Source organism: Bison bison, unplaced genomic scaffold (genome assembly GCF_000754665.1).
Source record: "Bison bison bison isolate TAMUID 2011002044 unplaced genomic scaffold, Bison_UMD1.0 scf7180017864364, whole genome shotgun sequence".
Taxonomy (NCBI): Eukaryota; Metazoa; Chordata; class Mammalia; order Artiodactyla; family Bovidae; genus Bison; species Bison bison.
This window is the reverse complement of record NW_011494936.1, coordinates 3,204,675-3,221,741: the sequence shown is the minus strand read 5'-3', so window position 1 is coordinate 3,221,741 and position 17,067 is coordinate 3,204,675. Positions and strand designations below refer to the sequence as shown.

The following is a 17,067-nucleotide window of genomic DNA, read 5'->3' as shown; positions in this document are numbered from 1 at the left end:
GGGGGGCGGGGTGGAACCAAAGCAGGTTCTATGCTTTTCATATCTCCTTTGTGAAGTAATCTTTAAAAATCAATGTTTATTAAATCTTTTTTTGTTGCCTTAAACCGTTTTTCTGGCATAAGTTTAGGAATAAGTACATTGACTACTCTAAAAATACAGAATTTTCCCCTTGAGCAATCTTTGAATCGCCTCCCCCTAAGAAAACAAATGAGGCATATTCTTCCTGCAGTCTCACACTCTTTCAACAAGAATTTCCTCATAAAATAGCATAGCCTCAATAATTAAAAAAATTTTTGGCACTGTTGTTCAGTTCAGCACTGTTAGGAAACACTATATAGAACGTTACAGCTTTTTGTTTTAAGAGTTTTTATAGAACTGAAAAGACCTTGTAAAGGAATAGCTCTTGGGCTGCAATTCGTTCTGTTATTGCTTCCGGAGATAGAAAATAGATCCCGTTTGTTTAAACTTGTATTGTATAGTGAAAATGTAAAATAGGCAATTAAATACTCGTGTGGATGAGGAAATTAAAGACAAATACTGAGTGAAAGTTAAATTAAGCACACTATTTACAAGTCATTATGCCAGTGATTCTCCCAAGTACTGAGTGTACTTGGAGTAAGAGGTGCTACTCCTCTAACTTCACTTTCTTAGTAGATTTATTGGAGTCATCTCAGAGAAGCCAATGATTTTTTCCATTTCAGCTAATAATCTGAATGTCCAGAGGTTGCTTACTCCTCTGGGTACAAAATTTAGAGTTGGGAAGAGAGTGCTTTTTTATAAGTCTGGTTGTTTTGAACTCATTTAAAGGTGTGGGTCTAATTTGCACTGGTACTGGATTATGTCTCTGTGTCCCCCTCTTCGAAACATGGACAGCTCAAGGAAAGAGAAGCTGTGACATTTTGCTTTTGTTTTTTTAGATACGTACTTTTAACACGTCAGTAATGGACTTCAAACCAGAGAGCTATTTAAAAAAAATCATTCCAAGACTAAATTTTAATTATTTCACTTGTCATATTGATTTATTGAAAACTCACCTTTACATAATTTATTACGAGTGTGTAGAATAACAGTTTAATCAGCTTTGCTCATTGGATCAAGGTACTTTTGTAATCAAGAATTTAAGATCAATTGTAACATCTATTTCAAATACTAGGTTTTAACTTGCTAATTATAAGTACAGTTGAAAGACTATTTGTTATACTGCTTTGAATTGACTGAATATAATCTTATTGTATGTTTTGATACCATCTTTATATCAGTGTGAGTTAGGAGACAAATTAGTTAAATAAAAAGAAAATAGAACATATACACATCTCTTCAATATGAAATATGGGTGGTTTATAGGCATACCTACTGAAAAAATTTTAGTGGTATCCTCTATATTAAATATCTCATTGAGATTTGAAATTCTGATTATAAAGTTAAAGTTGTACAGTATTTCATGAACAATAAGAGTGGGGCCATTATAAAATCAAACCAGTAAGAATTAGATGGCATTGCATATTAGAATTAGAAAGCAGCATAAAAGTTTATTAAATTAAAAAAAGAAGCTGTGTGAAAATGTTGCATGAGGCCATAGAAATCTTTTCTGTTGGTTACTATATTTTAAAATAGTGGATAAATGTATTTTTGCCACTTTTTCCTTTATTTAAAGAAGTATTTCCAGGTAGTAATGCCAAGACAGGATGCAGGAGCACACAAAATCACGCAACTGATTATCTTTTTTATTTGAGAATAGCTGGCCAGAGTGGGTGGGGCAGGTAGGAACCTAAGAGGAGGGTTTGATTTGGAAATCTTGGCTAGAATAAGGGATTTTTTTTTTTTTTTTCCTTTAAAGTGGTTAAGCATGACATATGACTGAAAATTGATTATACTGGGAAAAGCAGCCTTTGCCAGAGACATTAGCTTTTATTGATATAATATTGTGAATGACTTGTTCATACAGGAACTTATAAAATACTATAAAATGATAGTAACATATGCATGTAAACTCTGTGCTTGCTTTTATACAAGAGAATTTGTTTATGGGGCACCGTAGTTTATTAAAACGTGCATGTTTCTTCCTGGTTTAATGATGCCAAACATTCAAATAGCATTCGCTGTGCTAAGCATAAGTAGAACATACACATTTTATTAGCTAAGTGGTGAACAGATTTGTCCAATTTAGTGTTTGAAGCATACTTCAACTGTTATGCTTTGGATTGATAAATAACTATAACAAATTGCACAGATATTAACACTTATGGGTAGAAACAATCATTATCCTATTTGTCTTCACAAAAAAATGATTCTTTCCTATAATTTGTGTCCTTTTTCTTATATTTCATGGTTTAGATGTTGAAACATTTGTAGCAGACATACTGAGAGGGGAAAATTTATCTAAGAAAGCAAAGGAAAAGAGAGACGCCCTTGTTAAGAAGATAAAAGATGTAAAGTCTATGTAAGTCACTTACTTGCCTTTTATTACTTATTTCTTACTTAGAAGAAATGTAATTAACATTTTAATGAAGGACCAATAATTGTGGAATTAAATTTTTTAGATTCTAATCTAATTGAAGTATTTTAAAGGACAAACTATATTTCTACTATAATAATTTTTAAAAACAGACATGCTTATCATAATACCTTTTTTTGTGAAGGCTCTTGATTATCTATTTTTCTAAGTAGTTTTGCAAAATCCAACTGTTCATTTTGATTATTTGAGAAATATTTGGTTTCACTGATAAGGTTTAGGTAGGTTGAGAATTTCAACATAAATATGGAAAATACCTCCAGATACTCAAATGAATAAGTGTAATTTAAGTTGTACATATTAATAATATATTCTAATTTTACTACTGTAACTTGAGTCTTTAAAAATATCTTTAGTATAAATTCATTAGCCTTTTGGAATTACCATTTCAGGATAGGAAGTATTTTTTTCTTTAAATATATATTCATAGTATAGATTTTAAAATAGATTTGAATCATTGCCACTGATTAGATCTTATTTTGATTTGTTAACCTTTATTTTAAAATATGTTATTGCTTTCTTTTACAGTTATCTTCAGGAATCTCAAGACAAAGGTAAATTTTCAAGTTTTGTTAAACCTGTCATTTTTTTTTTCCCTTGCAGAGATTTTCAATAGGAAAATCTGACACATGCTGAAATTTGATAGTTGGAATCAAAAATTTAAATTTCCATGTTGTATACCTAGACTTTCAAGATGAGAGTGCTAGCTCCCCCTGCTGAGAATAAAATTAAAAAGCTTATCTAGAATCTACCCTGCACAGTCTTTTGATACAGAAATCTGTGTTTAACATTCTTAGGTTTTGTGGTTCTTGGGGTTCATTGTGGCAGAAATTTGTTAACCTAATTTGTATAACCTTCAGTTATACATGGAAGACTTTGGTGAGGCAGAGGGAAGATACCAACCCAACACCATTTAATCCTGTAGAGATTACTTTATAGTGGTGATGGGAACAGGAGGGCCTGTGTCTGAGAGCTCATAGGTGACATTTCTAAAGGATAATTGTTTTGAAAACTATCAATTTTTGTTTGAGAACGTGAGTAAAATCTGTTTCATATGCTAGTTTTTATTATTCTTGTGTTTCTTTTGAGATGAATAAATGTATGCAATAGACATTTTCAAAGAAGGTAATTCAGTTTCCTTTTTTGGAAATACGTGAGAGTGCTGATAAGCTGATTGTCTTCCTTTAGATTTGAGAGACAGCTGCTGAGTGTACTGAAAACCAAGTTTAGAAAGGCGTAGGACGTCTCTACCTTTGACGTCTTCAGTTCTGTAAAAGAAACTTGGTATGGCCCTTACTTCCATGATGCTAATTCATGGGTCATGACCTGAAGCCTGTGGATGCTGGTATGAGGGTCAAAACATGAGGTCAGTTAACTATGTGGAGCTAGGCTCTGGGTTTGGGAGGAGCAGTGTGGCATCTTCTAACTGGGGTTAGTTAGCAGATACCACAGAGAAACTCATATCTCTGCTAACTGATAAGTGAGAGAGTAATGACAGTTTCAATAAACCAAGTACTTAAGCAGACAAACCTAAAATCAAACAGTTAAAAGGAAGCCACAGTTTCTTTTCACATTGTCATCAAGATTGTTGTGATTGGAGCAAATAAGAGTTTTTTTTTTCCATGTTAAATTTTTAGACACTATTAAATAAAGGGAAGAGCAGGAAACTTCTCTCCACAAATGCCTACTTATTTGTACTCTACAACGAATCCTAAACTGTGGGTTTAATCATGTTGCATTTTGCTTAGCTGAGTATATAAATAATGCATTTATGCATTTTAATTATAACTTTTATACAAAGCACTGTTTATAGGGGAATATTACATATCAGATTCTGCCTTTTTTTCTTAAAACATACGTTTTGTTCTAGTGACTATTGGACTCTCATTGTGACTTCATTATTTGTACATTAAACATTTTTAAGCTAAGAAAATGTGAGAGTATAAAGTCATTGCAGAATTGCGTATGATTCAATAATGGGATAGGAATTTTCCCTTTGGTGTTCTGGTTTAGGACTTGTTCAGGTGTGTGGATATTAAAATTACATTACTGAGATACATTCTTTGTCTCTAAAGAGAATGGAGGTTTATATAGTATTTGATAAAAATTGAAAAATGAGCCTAGAATACGAGTTCAAATAACACAGAATTCAGAGATTCCCCATAATCATTTTCCTCTGAATAAGTCATTTGTAGTTCAATACTGCTGTATTGAGTTAACTAATCACCAAGAGTGCCTGCTCAAAAGTAAGCCTGTGGATAAATTAGATCTATACCTTGGAGAAATATGAGAAGCTAAGTAATTTTATGCCATTCTGCCCTTAAAGTATAATTCAGCTGTTCTAAAAAGACTACTCGTGTCGTTGGTTAGAAATATTAAAGGGATGTTAGTACAGGCTTAGTTGTTGAATAAGCAGTTGTTCAAAATACATCTTTTTTTAAAAATAATTTATTAATAGATCTCTGTATTGAATAAATTTAGTTCATCTAAGTATATTTTGATAATGCTGCTTTTCTTCTTTTTCCTTATATTTTCTTCTTGGGGTTTTTGGATTGTCTTTATCTAGGGAGACCTGGGCAGAATTCCTTTTGGCTGTTTCCTCTCTCTCAGGTCAATATGGGGTCACAGTGAAGTGACCAGAGGCTGTTTTCCTCCTTTTTTACCTTTATACTCCTATTTTTTTCACGTGCTGTTTTTTACATGATGGTTAAGTACCATTTTAATAATACTGGGAGAAAAAAGGACCTGGAAGAGCGTTCTTAAATAAAGTGAATTAATTCACATTTATTCATCTTGAATAAATGATTTGTTACTTTCTCTAATGTACACAGATGTCTGTCATCCTTCCTTGCTTTCCTCTCACATCTCTTCTTATAACCTTTAGATATTGTACATGACATAACTATCTAACCATAGTTTTTTATTCTTTGTTGCAATATAGCTTCGTAATATAAAGTGTACTCCTAAATACAGGCTTCATTCTAGGGCCTAAATACAGGCCCTAGAATTAATTTTAGAATTGTGATTGTTTTAGAATTTGTTATCTGTCACATGACAAGGTCATAGCACTCTTAAATGTGACTTGAACTACATTACTACTTGAGTAAACAGTGTTGTTGACTGAGTATAAAATAGAATTTTCTAATACATATTAGGTATATAATAAAAAAGTTTTACTTGTATTTGTATCTTGTCCTTATATCAGGCTTGTCTGACTCCAGTGATGATTTTAGTATTGTTATTTTCTTTACAGAATGATTAAGATAATGTGAAGATAGCTATGCATGGCACATAGTGTTCAATATTATATTAATGTGTATTCTCAGATTCAACTTCATTATCAAGAAAATTTAGTAAATCTTGATTTATAATTCAATCTTTAAATAAATTTCAAGGAAACCATAAATTACTAACAGAAGGGCGTGCATTATTAACATGAGACAAATATTTTCAAGAGAATGTTTTTCAAATATTGATGTCTACAGCTTTAAAAAATGTGAATATATTGTTTTCAATTCCCTTGAGATGTCATAACTAAAAACTCATTTTCTCCTTTAAAATGTTTTTCCTTAAATTAAAACTATTTAGTGGATTTTGTCCTAAAACTCCACTGATGTTGAGTATGAATAGATTTACTGAGAAAGCAACTTTCTTTGACCTCATTGGTGATATTAAGTTTATTAATTGACTAAACTGCTTTTTTGAGTACCAAGGCGCTTAGGTAAGAAGAGACCCATTTTAGTTGTTTCTGATGGAATCCTTCAGAACAGCAGAAGAGTCATTTTGGATCGTGTTAAATTTCCTTACTTTTACCCTTCCTAACATAGTATATGTTCTGTTGAAAGTTAGCTCCCCAGTGAAATCTGCACAAGTAGCTTGCAGCTCCTCCACCCCATCTCTGGCCTTATACAAATGTGTTAAGCATATTTGAGTTTGGGGGCCTATAGCAGTGGAAGTGTATTTCAAAGGTAGGAATTTAAATGCTTGAGGAGTGGTATCCTTCCTTTAAAATTGCCTCATATTTGCATGCTATAAATTAGCCCTTGTGTGGTAGGAGAGTTGTGGAGTGAATCTTACTTGTGGTGAATCAAATCTTCCAAATTTTCAAGGATTAAACTACAGATTCCCTTAAGAAGTGACAAGTTAAATGCTTAATTATGTCTATTTATCTGTGTATTATTACTTGAGAAATTATTTTGGACACATGAACTAAGAAAATTAGAAATTAATATTTTTCATTCAAGTAATTTCCCCCACCGAGTTTGTCTTTCATTTTCTATGAAAGGGAATGGTTATCATCTGAATTTTAGATACGTTATTTGGTTTAATGTTTACCTGATTGCATCTAAAATAGGACTATATTTGCTAAAACAAGCTGTAGATTGGTTAAATCACCTTTTGTGGTGGGAGAGATCATGACTGTTCATGGGCTTTTATCTCCAGGCATTTAGGAAAACATTAATTGATCATGGACCTATATTAAAAAGAAGGGGTAATAGTGATTTGAAACCAACTATTAAAAATTTAAAAATGTTTTCCAAAGACATATGTTGCTGTGGTACGATTAAGCCTTGATTTTGCTGTGTTGTTTAACTCACCAATGAAATTATAGGATGAGAAGTCTTGGATCATTGTCTTTTAGATTGTTAACTTTGTATCGTTAATTAAACTTTTGAAAGTTGTGGGATAAATCAAATGCTTTTCTAGGGAAACAAGAAACAGTATTAATGAGCAACAACCCTATAATTATCCTTCTGAGTACATAACAGGGACACATTCATGTCTTTTCTTTGCGCAATAACTTTTACAAAGAAGTATTTTTAAACTGATCATTAATTTTATGACCATAGAAATGAGATGCAAAATTTATGCTGTTGTCATTGGCACAGGCTCAAGGCACCACTGACATTATGTGTGATTGTAATAGAATGGCTGCCAACTAATGATTCTGTAGACATTTCATTTGAGCAAGCTTTTCTTTTAGATGTCTGATTAGCTGTAATGCTTTCAATTATGTCTGTAAATTGTGTTGGATACGTTTACCTGATGCTCATTGTTGCTTTGGAGTTCAGTTTTCTATTACACAAACACAAGTTGAACATTTTCCTTTTAATTTATCGAAGTCTTTGTAGGTATAGCTGCAAGTACTCAGCCCCTGGGGAGAAAAAATGCTTTGTACTACTCAACAGCGACCCCTGTGTTCAATTAAGGCCCCTTATAATATAGCTGGTCTTTGTTGAGTTGAAAAAAATTAGTCAGGGAAAAGGGGTAAATCATCACTGGAAGAACAGTAACATGAAGACCATTTTGAAAATGATGTATTTTTTCAACTGCATGCAAGTTAAAAAGGGAATAACCCTGTACAGATACCACAGAGATTCATCTTCTTTACTTTCTGAATTAAATTCAAGGGAAGCTTAAAAAAGGGAGGAAGGGGGCTGGGAGGGAAGAAATAAGGCCAATAGCAGTATGTAATGTATTTTTGTCTTAGATAAATATAAATGTCATAGTAATTAAAAAAACCAACCTATGAAATGAACTGCAGTTCTTAGAATGGGGAAATTGAAGATAATTTCACTTTACAATCCAAAAACTGTTCTTTTTTTTTTTTTTTTTTAAAAACACAAAAACAAAAATAAAGCCCACAGAGGTCTTTAACATGTCAGTGACTAATTTGTGTAGAATATTCTTCCCTTATATTAAATATTATTGTATTTATAGCTTTAATAGTGATCTTTTTGCTGTGTATGTGTACATACATGGATATATACACAAAATATACAGTGGATATCATCCAAGGATAATAAACTAATTCTGATTTTTTAAAATGTAAAATTGTTTTTATTTCCACATAGAATTTAATAGATTTAAGCTTGAACATCTGAATTTTTAAAAAGATTCTTTCCATGAATCATTAGCTTTATTGTCATATTTATATATTCTTAATAGTGTAATGTGCTAACTGCTAAGTTATGGTGATGTGGTTGAAATGTCCTAATACTTTTTTCACAGCAAGATTTATAGTTTATGATATGAAATACCTTAGAAAATTTATAACATAAAAATTCTTACTTTGTTAGGAATAGAAGGATATGCTAACAATCTTGAACAGTTGAGAATTTTGTGATCTTTACCACTGTGTATTCCATGAGCTATCATTTCACGTTCAAACATATTTTTACTAGAATTTTATGAGGTTCTGTCTTACCTCATATTTGAAATCAGACCACTCTTCATTCCATAAGAGAAATATATTATAAAGGATCACTGAGTGTTCTGAGAAGTACTTTGATCATCTTGAAAGAAAGAAATTAAGATCTGAAGAAGGAGCAGTGTTTGTATATGTTTCTTGGAATTTTAATTGGGAAAGAAGCATCACCATGTATGGTGCATGTAATGGTGTAATCATTAAGGACAATAAGGTAGTCATCTCTATAGTCTGCTCTTATTGTCTTGGTGGGAGATGTCCTTATCTTTACTTTCAGGGTAGGGATGATAAATGTTGATTAAATGTCAGACTTTTAAGAAAATAGATACGAATATTTATTTTTATTATTTTGAAAGTATTGTCTTGAAAGAGGCTATTTTCTCTACCAAAATATGGTGAAAGTAGGGTGCAACCCATCAGAAGAATGTTGGAGAATACAGACATCATTTTGGAGAGCCCAGTAGCTTTAATCTGGATCTGCCCAGCAACTGTGATCTAAAAAGTGGTACTGTAGGCAGTCAAGGGTTCCTATGGAGATTTTTCACTATGGTTTTTAGGTAATACCTGAGGTGGCTGGTTTTCTCTTGAATTTCTAACAAGTAGCTTGAATTGTTAACAAATCATTGATATGGTATTAAGCATACCTTTTTCTTTCTTGTTGAATATGGATGAAGAATGAGTAGTTAGGTATGGCTAGTATATAGTAAATGTTTGAGTCACTCTTTTAAAAAATTATTCTAAATGAGTATATGGAAAAACCCACACCACAAGATTTTATTGTGGAGATTAAATGACTTCACCCAATCAGCCTAAGGTTTGGAAATCATCTAGAAACCTAGCTAGAATATAAAAAAATAGCATATCACTGAATGAAAAATTGAAAGTGTCTAGTTTGTAAATCACCTGGTCTGAATTTAAAGGTTTATATGGATTTTAAAGCAGTTTTTCTGTAAAAGATTCCTGCTCTTAAAAATGCAAGTGAGTATCTTTAATCTGTTCAAATGTAATTGTGTGATTTTTACTGAAAATGTAAAATGTTCATATGGCTTTGATTTATCAATTTCTCATCATCATTTTTCCAGTTATTGAGTAGGTAAATGGAATTAACTGAATTATTTTTTCTTGTGCTTGCCATGCTTTTTTTGGTTGCTGTTATTGTTATTTTGGTTTTGTTTGTTTTGGATACACACCATGTTTTAACCTGCTTCTAGTATTTGATATTCATTTTTGTAGAGACCATAATAATTTTGTAACTTGTACCCTTTTGTAACAGAAAGAAGCAGTTGTATACTGACTTTCAAAAACTATTACTTTTATCTAAATTACAACAGATATACATTAAAATAGGATCTGTTTTTATGTAGTTCAAAAAGTTTTCTTTGTTCTTCCATGAAAGTGACTGAATTTAACAGTACCATTTACCTCTTTGACAAAGTAACACTCTTTAAAGATGGCTAAATTATAAAAGACTTTTCCCTGATTCTTTTCTGTTTTTTAAATAGTAATTTTAAATTTACTTTTTATTTTATATTGGAGTATAGTTGATTTACAATGTTATGTCAGTTTCAGGTATACAGCAGAGTGGTTCAGTTATAATGTGCATCCATTCTTTTATCTCTCATTGTTTCATAGGTGATGCAGAAGATGGAGAAGAATACGATGACCCTTTTGCTGGGCCTCCAGACACTATTTCATTAGCCTCAGAAAGATATGATAAAGATGATGAAGCTCCCTCTGATGGTATGTTACGTTTTCTCATAGACTATACCTCTTGACACTCGTAACACAGAACAATGTAATATGTAAAGGTGGTGATCTTGTCAGAAAGCAGATAAACACAGAAGCTGCGGTTAACTTACCTTTACCAGGACCTTTTAAGGAACAGAAGAGCTCTCTCTAGTGGTTTTCCTAAGTATGTAGTTCCTTCTCCTAGAAAATTTTCTTTACTTGAATTTTGAGGAGAGTACTTGTATCGTATCATCATATAAATATTATTAGTATACTTGTTGGTTAGTTTAATATTATCAGATTCTTGCTTAATTTTATTGGGCTGCTTAATGGCTTGTTGTATTATTTATTTTATAAATAATGAAAAAGATTTTTGATCTCTTTTTTCCTGAAAACTTCATACAAAATGAGTTCATAAAATATTAAATTAATTATTCCTACATTGCCTTCTCTCATCGAGACAAGTTTTCATCGAATGCTTCTTTTATATACATTTTCATTTTTCTAATTATCATCTAAAAATATCCCATATTATACAGTAATATTACAGTATTTTGTATTAATTGAAATGGTAATACAAGTGATTCTTTATCTCTTAGTAATTTTTAAAAACTTCCAAAGTTATGAAACTTGTTTTTACCATAGCATGTACTTTGTTGTGCTGCCCAGTCGAGTGTATCTGAACTATAGAGACCTATGAGGGTGATATATAGTTACAAATTAAGAATGCATATTGATAAATTACCCATGCATATTAATTTGTGGCACTCAAAGTTTCACATAGACATAGAAATGAATAATGCCTTCTGCCACTATATGATGATCAAACTGTGCAGTTCCATCTCTAAATACAATTGCTGAATGAAAATATGCTTCCTGCAACAGAGCACTCCACATTTTATGTTATCCAGATTATTCCCTTTGGAAACATAAATTGCTTTTATGAGGTATAAAATTATGTCTATTGCAGAACAGGGATAAGTCAAGTACATGCATAAGTGATAAACATTCTAACCACTGATTCACAACAACACAATCTTTTTTTTATATTCAGAACTTTGTACAATGTGTAGCAACAATAGTCATATCCATTTTGTGTCAAATTTTACATTTTGGCAAACATTTAATATCTGTTTTTAAAAGGAAAGAATTTCTTTCTCTTACAGGTTCTATTTTTTTTAAATGCATATTTCTCTTCAGTTACACTTAGTATATGAAACAGAGCATTACCCTTTCTAACGTATCTTCAAAAGCATTTCTATTAGAAAATGTTTTATCATTGATGAAATAATATTTTCAGGCAAAACAATGAATTATTGTTTGAGTTGAACTATTTTTCAGACACATTACAATGGTTTGTTTTGCTTGTCTGTAAAATGTAAGTATACAGAAATGAATTTGTTTGTATGTATACATATATGAAGAATATTTATCTTATGAAAATATATATATATACACACATACAAATATATTCATAGACTATATATGCTCAGGCTTTCTCAAAATAGCATAAATATTTTGATGTACAAGAGAGTATTATGTACCTTCTTGAAAAAATAACAACCTTAGAAATCCAACAATTAAATATCTGTGAGAGCCAGTGATTTGTTAGGAAAAGTGAATTGCTATTGTATAGTGCATTTACATGATTATTTTTTTAATGGGTAAATAATTTATCATATGTTTGTTTTCATAACCAGATATACAGGAAATATATTAATAGCACAAGAAGATTTACTGTTAAAGCATTGTCAATACTTGAATATTGTTTAATAAATTATGTTTATGTGTAACATTTAAATTTTAGCTTGTTAAATATTGCATTTTCATCAGTGTTTATATAAGCAATTCCTAGATTGAAATTTTAACTTCTAGTATTATTCATTTTTGGTATATAAACAGTGCTAGTTTTGATAATTTTATATTTTCTCCTAAGAATGTTATAAGTTAATTTTAAAACTACTACTTGAACTTTTAATTTCCACTCTAAAATGTTATCTAATCATATTAGTTTTTTCTCCCTGCAACTTAGATTTTATATGTGTTCTCTTTCCTTTGCTGAATAAATTTTCCTTCATTGTGTGACCTTAGTCTAATGATATATTAATTATAAAATGATAATACATTTAACAATAAGTGTAACTAAATTAGCATGGGTCACCAAAAGGCCTTTTGTCAAATCAGATTGTTGTTTTGTCCTTTTGACTTTTACCTTATGGTAGGCACTAAACAAAGTATCTCAACTTTGATGGATTATAAACTCCAAACATGATATGTATTTTTCATAATGCTAATGTAATTTTCAAGGTACTGAAAAGGTCAAACCTGCACATATCCGTGCATTCTAAGTCTGTCTTTTCCTTTAATATTTCTTTTTCTCTGTTCCTCTGGTTCAAAAGTTCAGTCAGTTCCCAAATGGCTACCTAATTTTCCAGTTATTCCCTCAAGCCATATGTGTTTTGGTTTCTTTATGGTTTATTAGGTACTGTAGGAAAGTAGCATAAGTTATATCTTCTAATGAAATTCAAGCACACTTCAGTGATGCTTCGACTTGATTGCTGGTAGCAATTAAATCACAGCCAAGGAGAATAATGCATATTCTCACAAGGTCCAGACGCCCTATAGAAATTGAAAGGGAATGAAAACAGAAAACAAAAACAAAGTCTTCAAACCCTGCCAGACACACTGTTTCCAGCCTGCCTTTTTTTTTTTTTATTGGCCAACTGCCTGATTGATAGCAAAATCATAACTTGCTGCATGCTAACAGGCAGAGTTCACTTGTAGGTTATTGTGAACTGATAAAGGGTTAGATGGAGTTTTGATTTTCGCATTGGACCTTGGTACACTAGATTAATGGAATTTCAATGAGCGACTAGAGTAGCCACAGCTTTGTCAGAGAAACAAATGGAGATTCTATAGTCATGTCTACTCATTAATACTAGTTGCCTGAAAGGTGTGCTGCTTCTCTATACAAAAGAGTTGATATAATTGATTTTCGAATGGTTCTTTGAAAAAAAGTACCTTATTGATGAGCAGAATTGTAACATAAATGGTGACAGATTTTCGTAAAGCTTGTAGCTTAAAAATATTGTACTTTGTAATTTTTCTTTTCTCTCTTTAGAAACACTTTTTATTTTTTGAGGGAAATACATTTCATAAATGATTTCATGGCTGCTGTTAGTTTCATTTTGATTTGGTAACATAAAAATTATGTTTATTAGAAATTTCATTTTATTGACTTTATGCTGTTATTTTTTCTGAAAAACTTAAATCATAATGATTTCTAGGCTTTTGTAGGTCACTGTTAGTTTAATGCTATCATATGGCTGGGTATATTGAAGTGTTAATAGAAATGATGCATGTCAGTAATCTTATAAAATTAGAGATAATGAAACTTAAGACCTTAGAATATCCCTTATCATACATGTTAAAGTGTTTGTTTAGGCAGTAAAATAGTAGATGCAGGGTAGCTTTTAGATACCATGTAATGACTTGGGTTTCTGTTTTTCTATTCTGAAACCATTTTTCATTCATTTCCATTATTTGTGAAAGAAAGCTTCTAACTGTGTAGCGTGGAAAGTCCCTAAGGTAGAGTGAAAGGATTCAGTGAGCTAGAAGACGTGTATTGGCTAGCCCATCGATGTTAGGTCAAAGAATCCCAGTGGACATTTGTTACAAATCTGATTCAGTCCTAGACCATAATCACTTTGTGGATAGAATCTGGAACCTCTAGGGCGGGCATATAGAAAGAGACAAAATGAAGCTTAAGATAGAAAATAGTCATTCATTGTCCTGGTATTTTCTTAACTAAAAATTCCCAAGTAATAGAGGTTACTAAAAACTGTGGACATTATAAGAACATAGGTTTGTATGAAAAAATACTTGTTTAGGTATGCAACTGTTTCAAAAGTTTGGGATTAAGAAAAAAGGCTATGCTGTTTTGATCATCATTTATAATAGTAGAATATGTTTTCTCATTTTTTGGTATAGTTTTTCTTAAAGAAAAATTAGTATATGAAAATTTGAATTTATAAAGCATATAAATCATTTATTCCAAAGGATTGCTTTGATTATCTCTATGATGCCTATAAATAATGAACTCTCAAAATGCATCTACAGCCAGCTTAGATGTATACACTCCATGTGCACAATCTAGATTTAGTGTGTCAGTTTTTACACATTATACACCATCTTTTGAGGAAGATTTTTTTTTTTATCTAAAGTTTAGGTGTAGCACTAGTCAGGTCTTATAAAAGCCAAGCAATAGATGTGTTGTTTTTCTCTGTGTTCCAATAGAATGTAGGTAATGTTTAAAACCAGGAAAAGCAAGGTTCTTTCCTATGGCCAAGAAGCCTGTGGGCTCCTGCCCAACCAGGGATGGAATCCATACCCCCTTCAGTGGGAGTGCAGTTTTAACCACTGGACCACCAACGAAGTCCAACAAGTTTCTTTCAGTAACTGGCCATTTAGGGTAAATGTTTTCCAACTACAGTGTCATGTGGTTTTTGATAATAAAAATCATACTATGTAATTTCATCTAAATTCTGAGAATTTAGATTAATTTGCAACTTAGACATTTCTTTGTATACGTAACTTCTTGTTGCACTTGTGCTTTTATTTTTTACTTTTTTTTTTACACTTGTATTTCTTTATCTGTTTCTGGCTGTGCTGAGTCTTCATTGCTGCTCTCTAGTTGTGGTACATGGGCTTCTCCTTGCATGCTGTTCTCTTGTTGTGGAGCATGGGCTCTCGGGCATGAAGGCTTCAGTAGTTGTGGCCAGTGGGCTTAGCTGCTCCTTGGCATGCGGGATCTTCCTGAATTAAACTCATGTCTCCTGTGCTGTCAGGTGGATTCTTTACCACTGAGCCACCAGAGAAGCCCTGGTGGTTCTTTCAATATACCATTTGCTAGCTTGTGTTATAGTAGTATAAGAACAATGATTATTTTAGTCCTCTGTAATATGTATAGTCTAGCTTCAAGTACTTTGGTAGAAGTGAGGGGTTATAGTTTGGGGAAATGATAAAAAGTAGAAAACATACTTTTACACTCAATGTTGTGTGTTTGGAGATATAAAGTATTGTTGTTTGGTCACTCAGTTGTGTCTGACTCTTTGTGACCCCATGGACTGTAGCATGCCAGGCTACCCTGTCCTTTACCGTCTCCTGGAGCTTGCTCAAATTCATGTCCATTGAGTCGGTAATGCCATACAGCTATCTCATCCTCTGTCATCCCCTTCTCTTCTTGCCTTCAGTCTTTCCCAGTATCAGGGTCTTTTCCAATGAGTTGGCTCTTTGCATCAGGTGGGCAAAGTATTGGAGCTTCAGCTTCGGCATCAGTCCTTCCAATGAATATTCAGGACTGATTTCCTTTAGGATGGACTGGTTGGATCTCCTTGCTGTCCAAGGGACTCTCAAGAGTCTTCTCCAACACCACAGTTCAAAAGCATCAATGATTCAGCACTTAGTCTTCTTTATGGTCCAACTCTCACATCCATATATAGCTACTGAAAAAACCATAGCTTTGACTATGCTGGCAAAGTGATGTCTCTGATTTTTAATATGCTGTCTAGGTTTGTCATAGCTTTTCGGCCAAGGAGCAAGTGTCTTTTACTTTCATGGCTGCAGTCACCATCTGCAGTGATTCTGGAACCCAAGAAAATAAAGTCTGTCACTCTTTGCATTGTTTCCCCATCTTTTTGCCATGAAGTGAGAACCGGCTGCCATAATCTTTGTTTTTTCAATATTCAGTTTTAAGCCAGTTTTTTCACTCTCCTCTTTTACCTTCATCAAGAGGCTCTTTGGTTCCTCTTCACTTTCTGCTATAAGGGTTGTGTGGTGTCATCTGCATATCTGAGGTTGTTGATATTTCTCCCGGCAATCTTGGTTCTGGCTTGCCCGGCATTTCACATGATGTACTCTGCATATAACTTAAATAAATAGGCTAACAACATACAGCCTTGATATACTCCTTTCCCAATTTTGAACCAGTCTGTTGTTCCATGTCTGGTTCTAACTGTTGCTTCTTGACCTGTCTACAGGTTTCACAGGAGGCAGGTAAGGTTGCCTGGTATTCCCAGCTCTTTAAGAATTTCCCCCAGTTTGTTGTGATCCACACAGTCAAAGGCTTTATCGTAGTCAATTAAACAGAAGTCAATGTTCTGAAATTCTCTTGCTTTTTCTGTGATCCAAAGTGAAAGAAAGTGAAAGTGAAGTTGCTCAGTTGCGTCTGACTCTTTGTGAGCCCATGGACTGTAGCCTACCAGGCTCCTCTGTCCATGGGATTTTCCAGGCAAGAGTACTGGAGTGGGTTGCCATTTCCTTCTCCACGAGATCTTCCAGACCCAGGGATTGAACCCAAGTCTCCCGCATTGTAGGCAGACGCTTTACCATCTGAGCTACCAGAGAAGCCCGCATTGCCAATCCCTTCTCCAGGAGACCTTCCTGACCCAGGGATTGAACCTGGGTCTCCTGCATTGTAGGCAGACGCTTTACTGTTTGAGCCACCAGGGAAGTTAAAAGGCGTTAGCAATTTGATCTCTGGTTCCTCTGCCTTTTCTTTCTTTTTTTTTTTTTTTTGTTTTTTTTTTTTTTATTTTTTTTTTTTGTTTTTTTTTTTTTT

At 32.7% G+C, this 17,067-nt stretch overlaps 1 protein-coding gene across 1 annotated transcript in view; it reads left to right on the top strand.

The window, feature by feature from the left end:
* SKAP2 (src kinase associated phosphoprotein 2) overlaps positions 1-17,067 on the top strand; it is a 181,520-nt gene that overhangs the window by 7,305 nt on the left and 157,148 nt on the right. Inside the window, exons 2-4 of the mRNA XM_010855390.1 lie at positions 2,335-2,440; positions 3,041-3,066; positions 10,353-10,460. Of these exons, the coding sequence (XP_010853692.1) occupies positions 2,335-2,440; positions 3,041-3,066; positions 10,353-10,460 (240 nt within the window). The remainder of the gene's footprint in view (positions 1-2,334; positions 2,441-3,040; positions 3,067-10,352; positions 10,461-17,067) is intronic.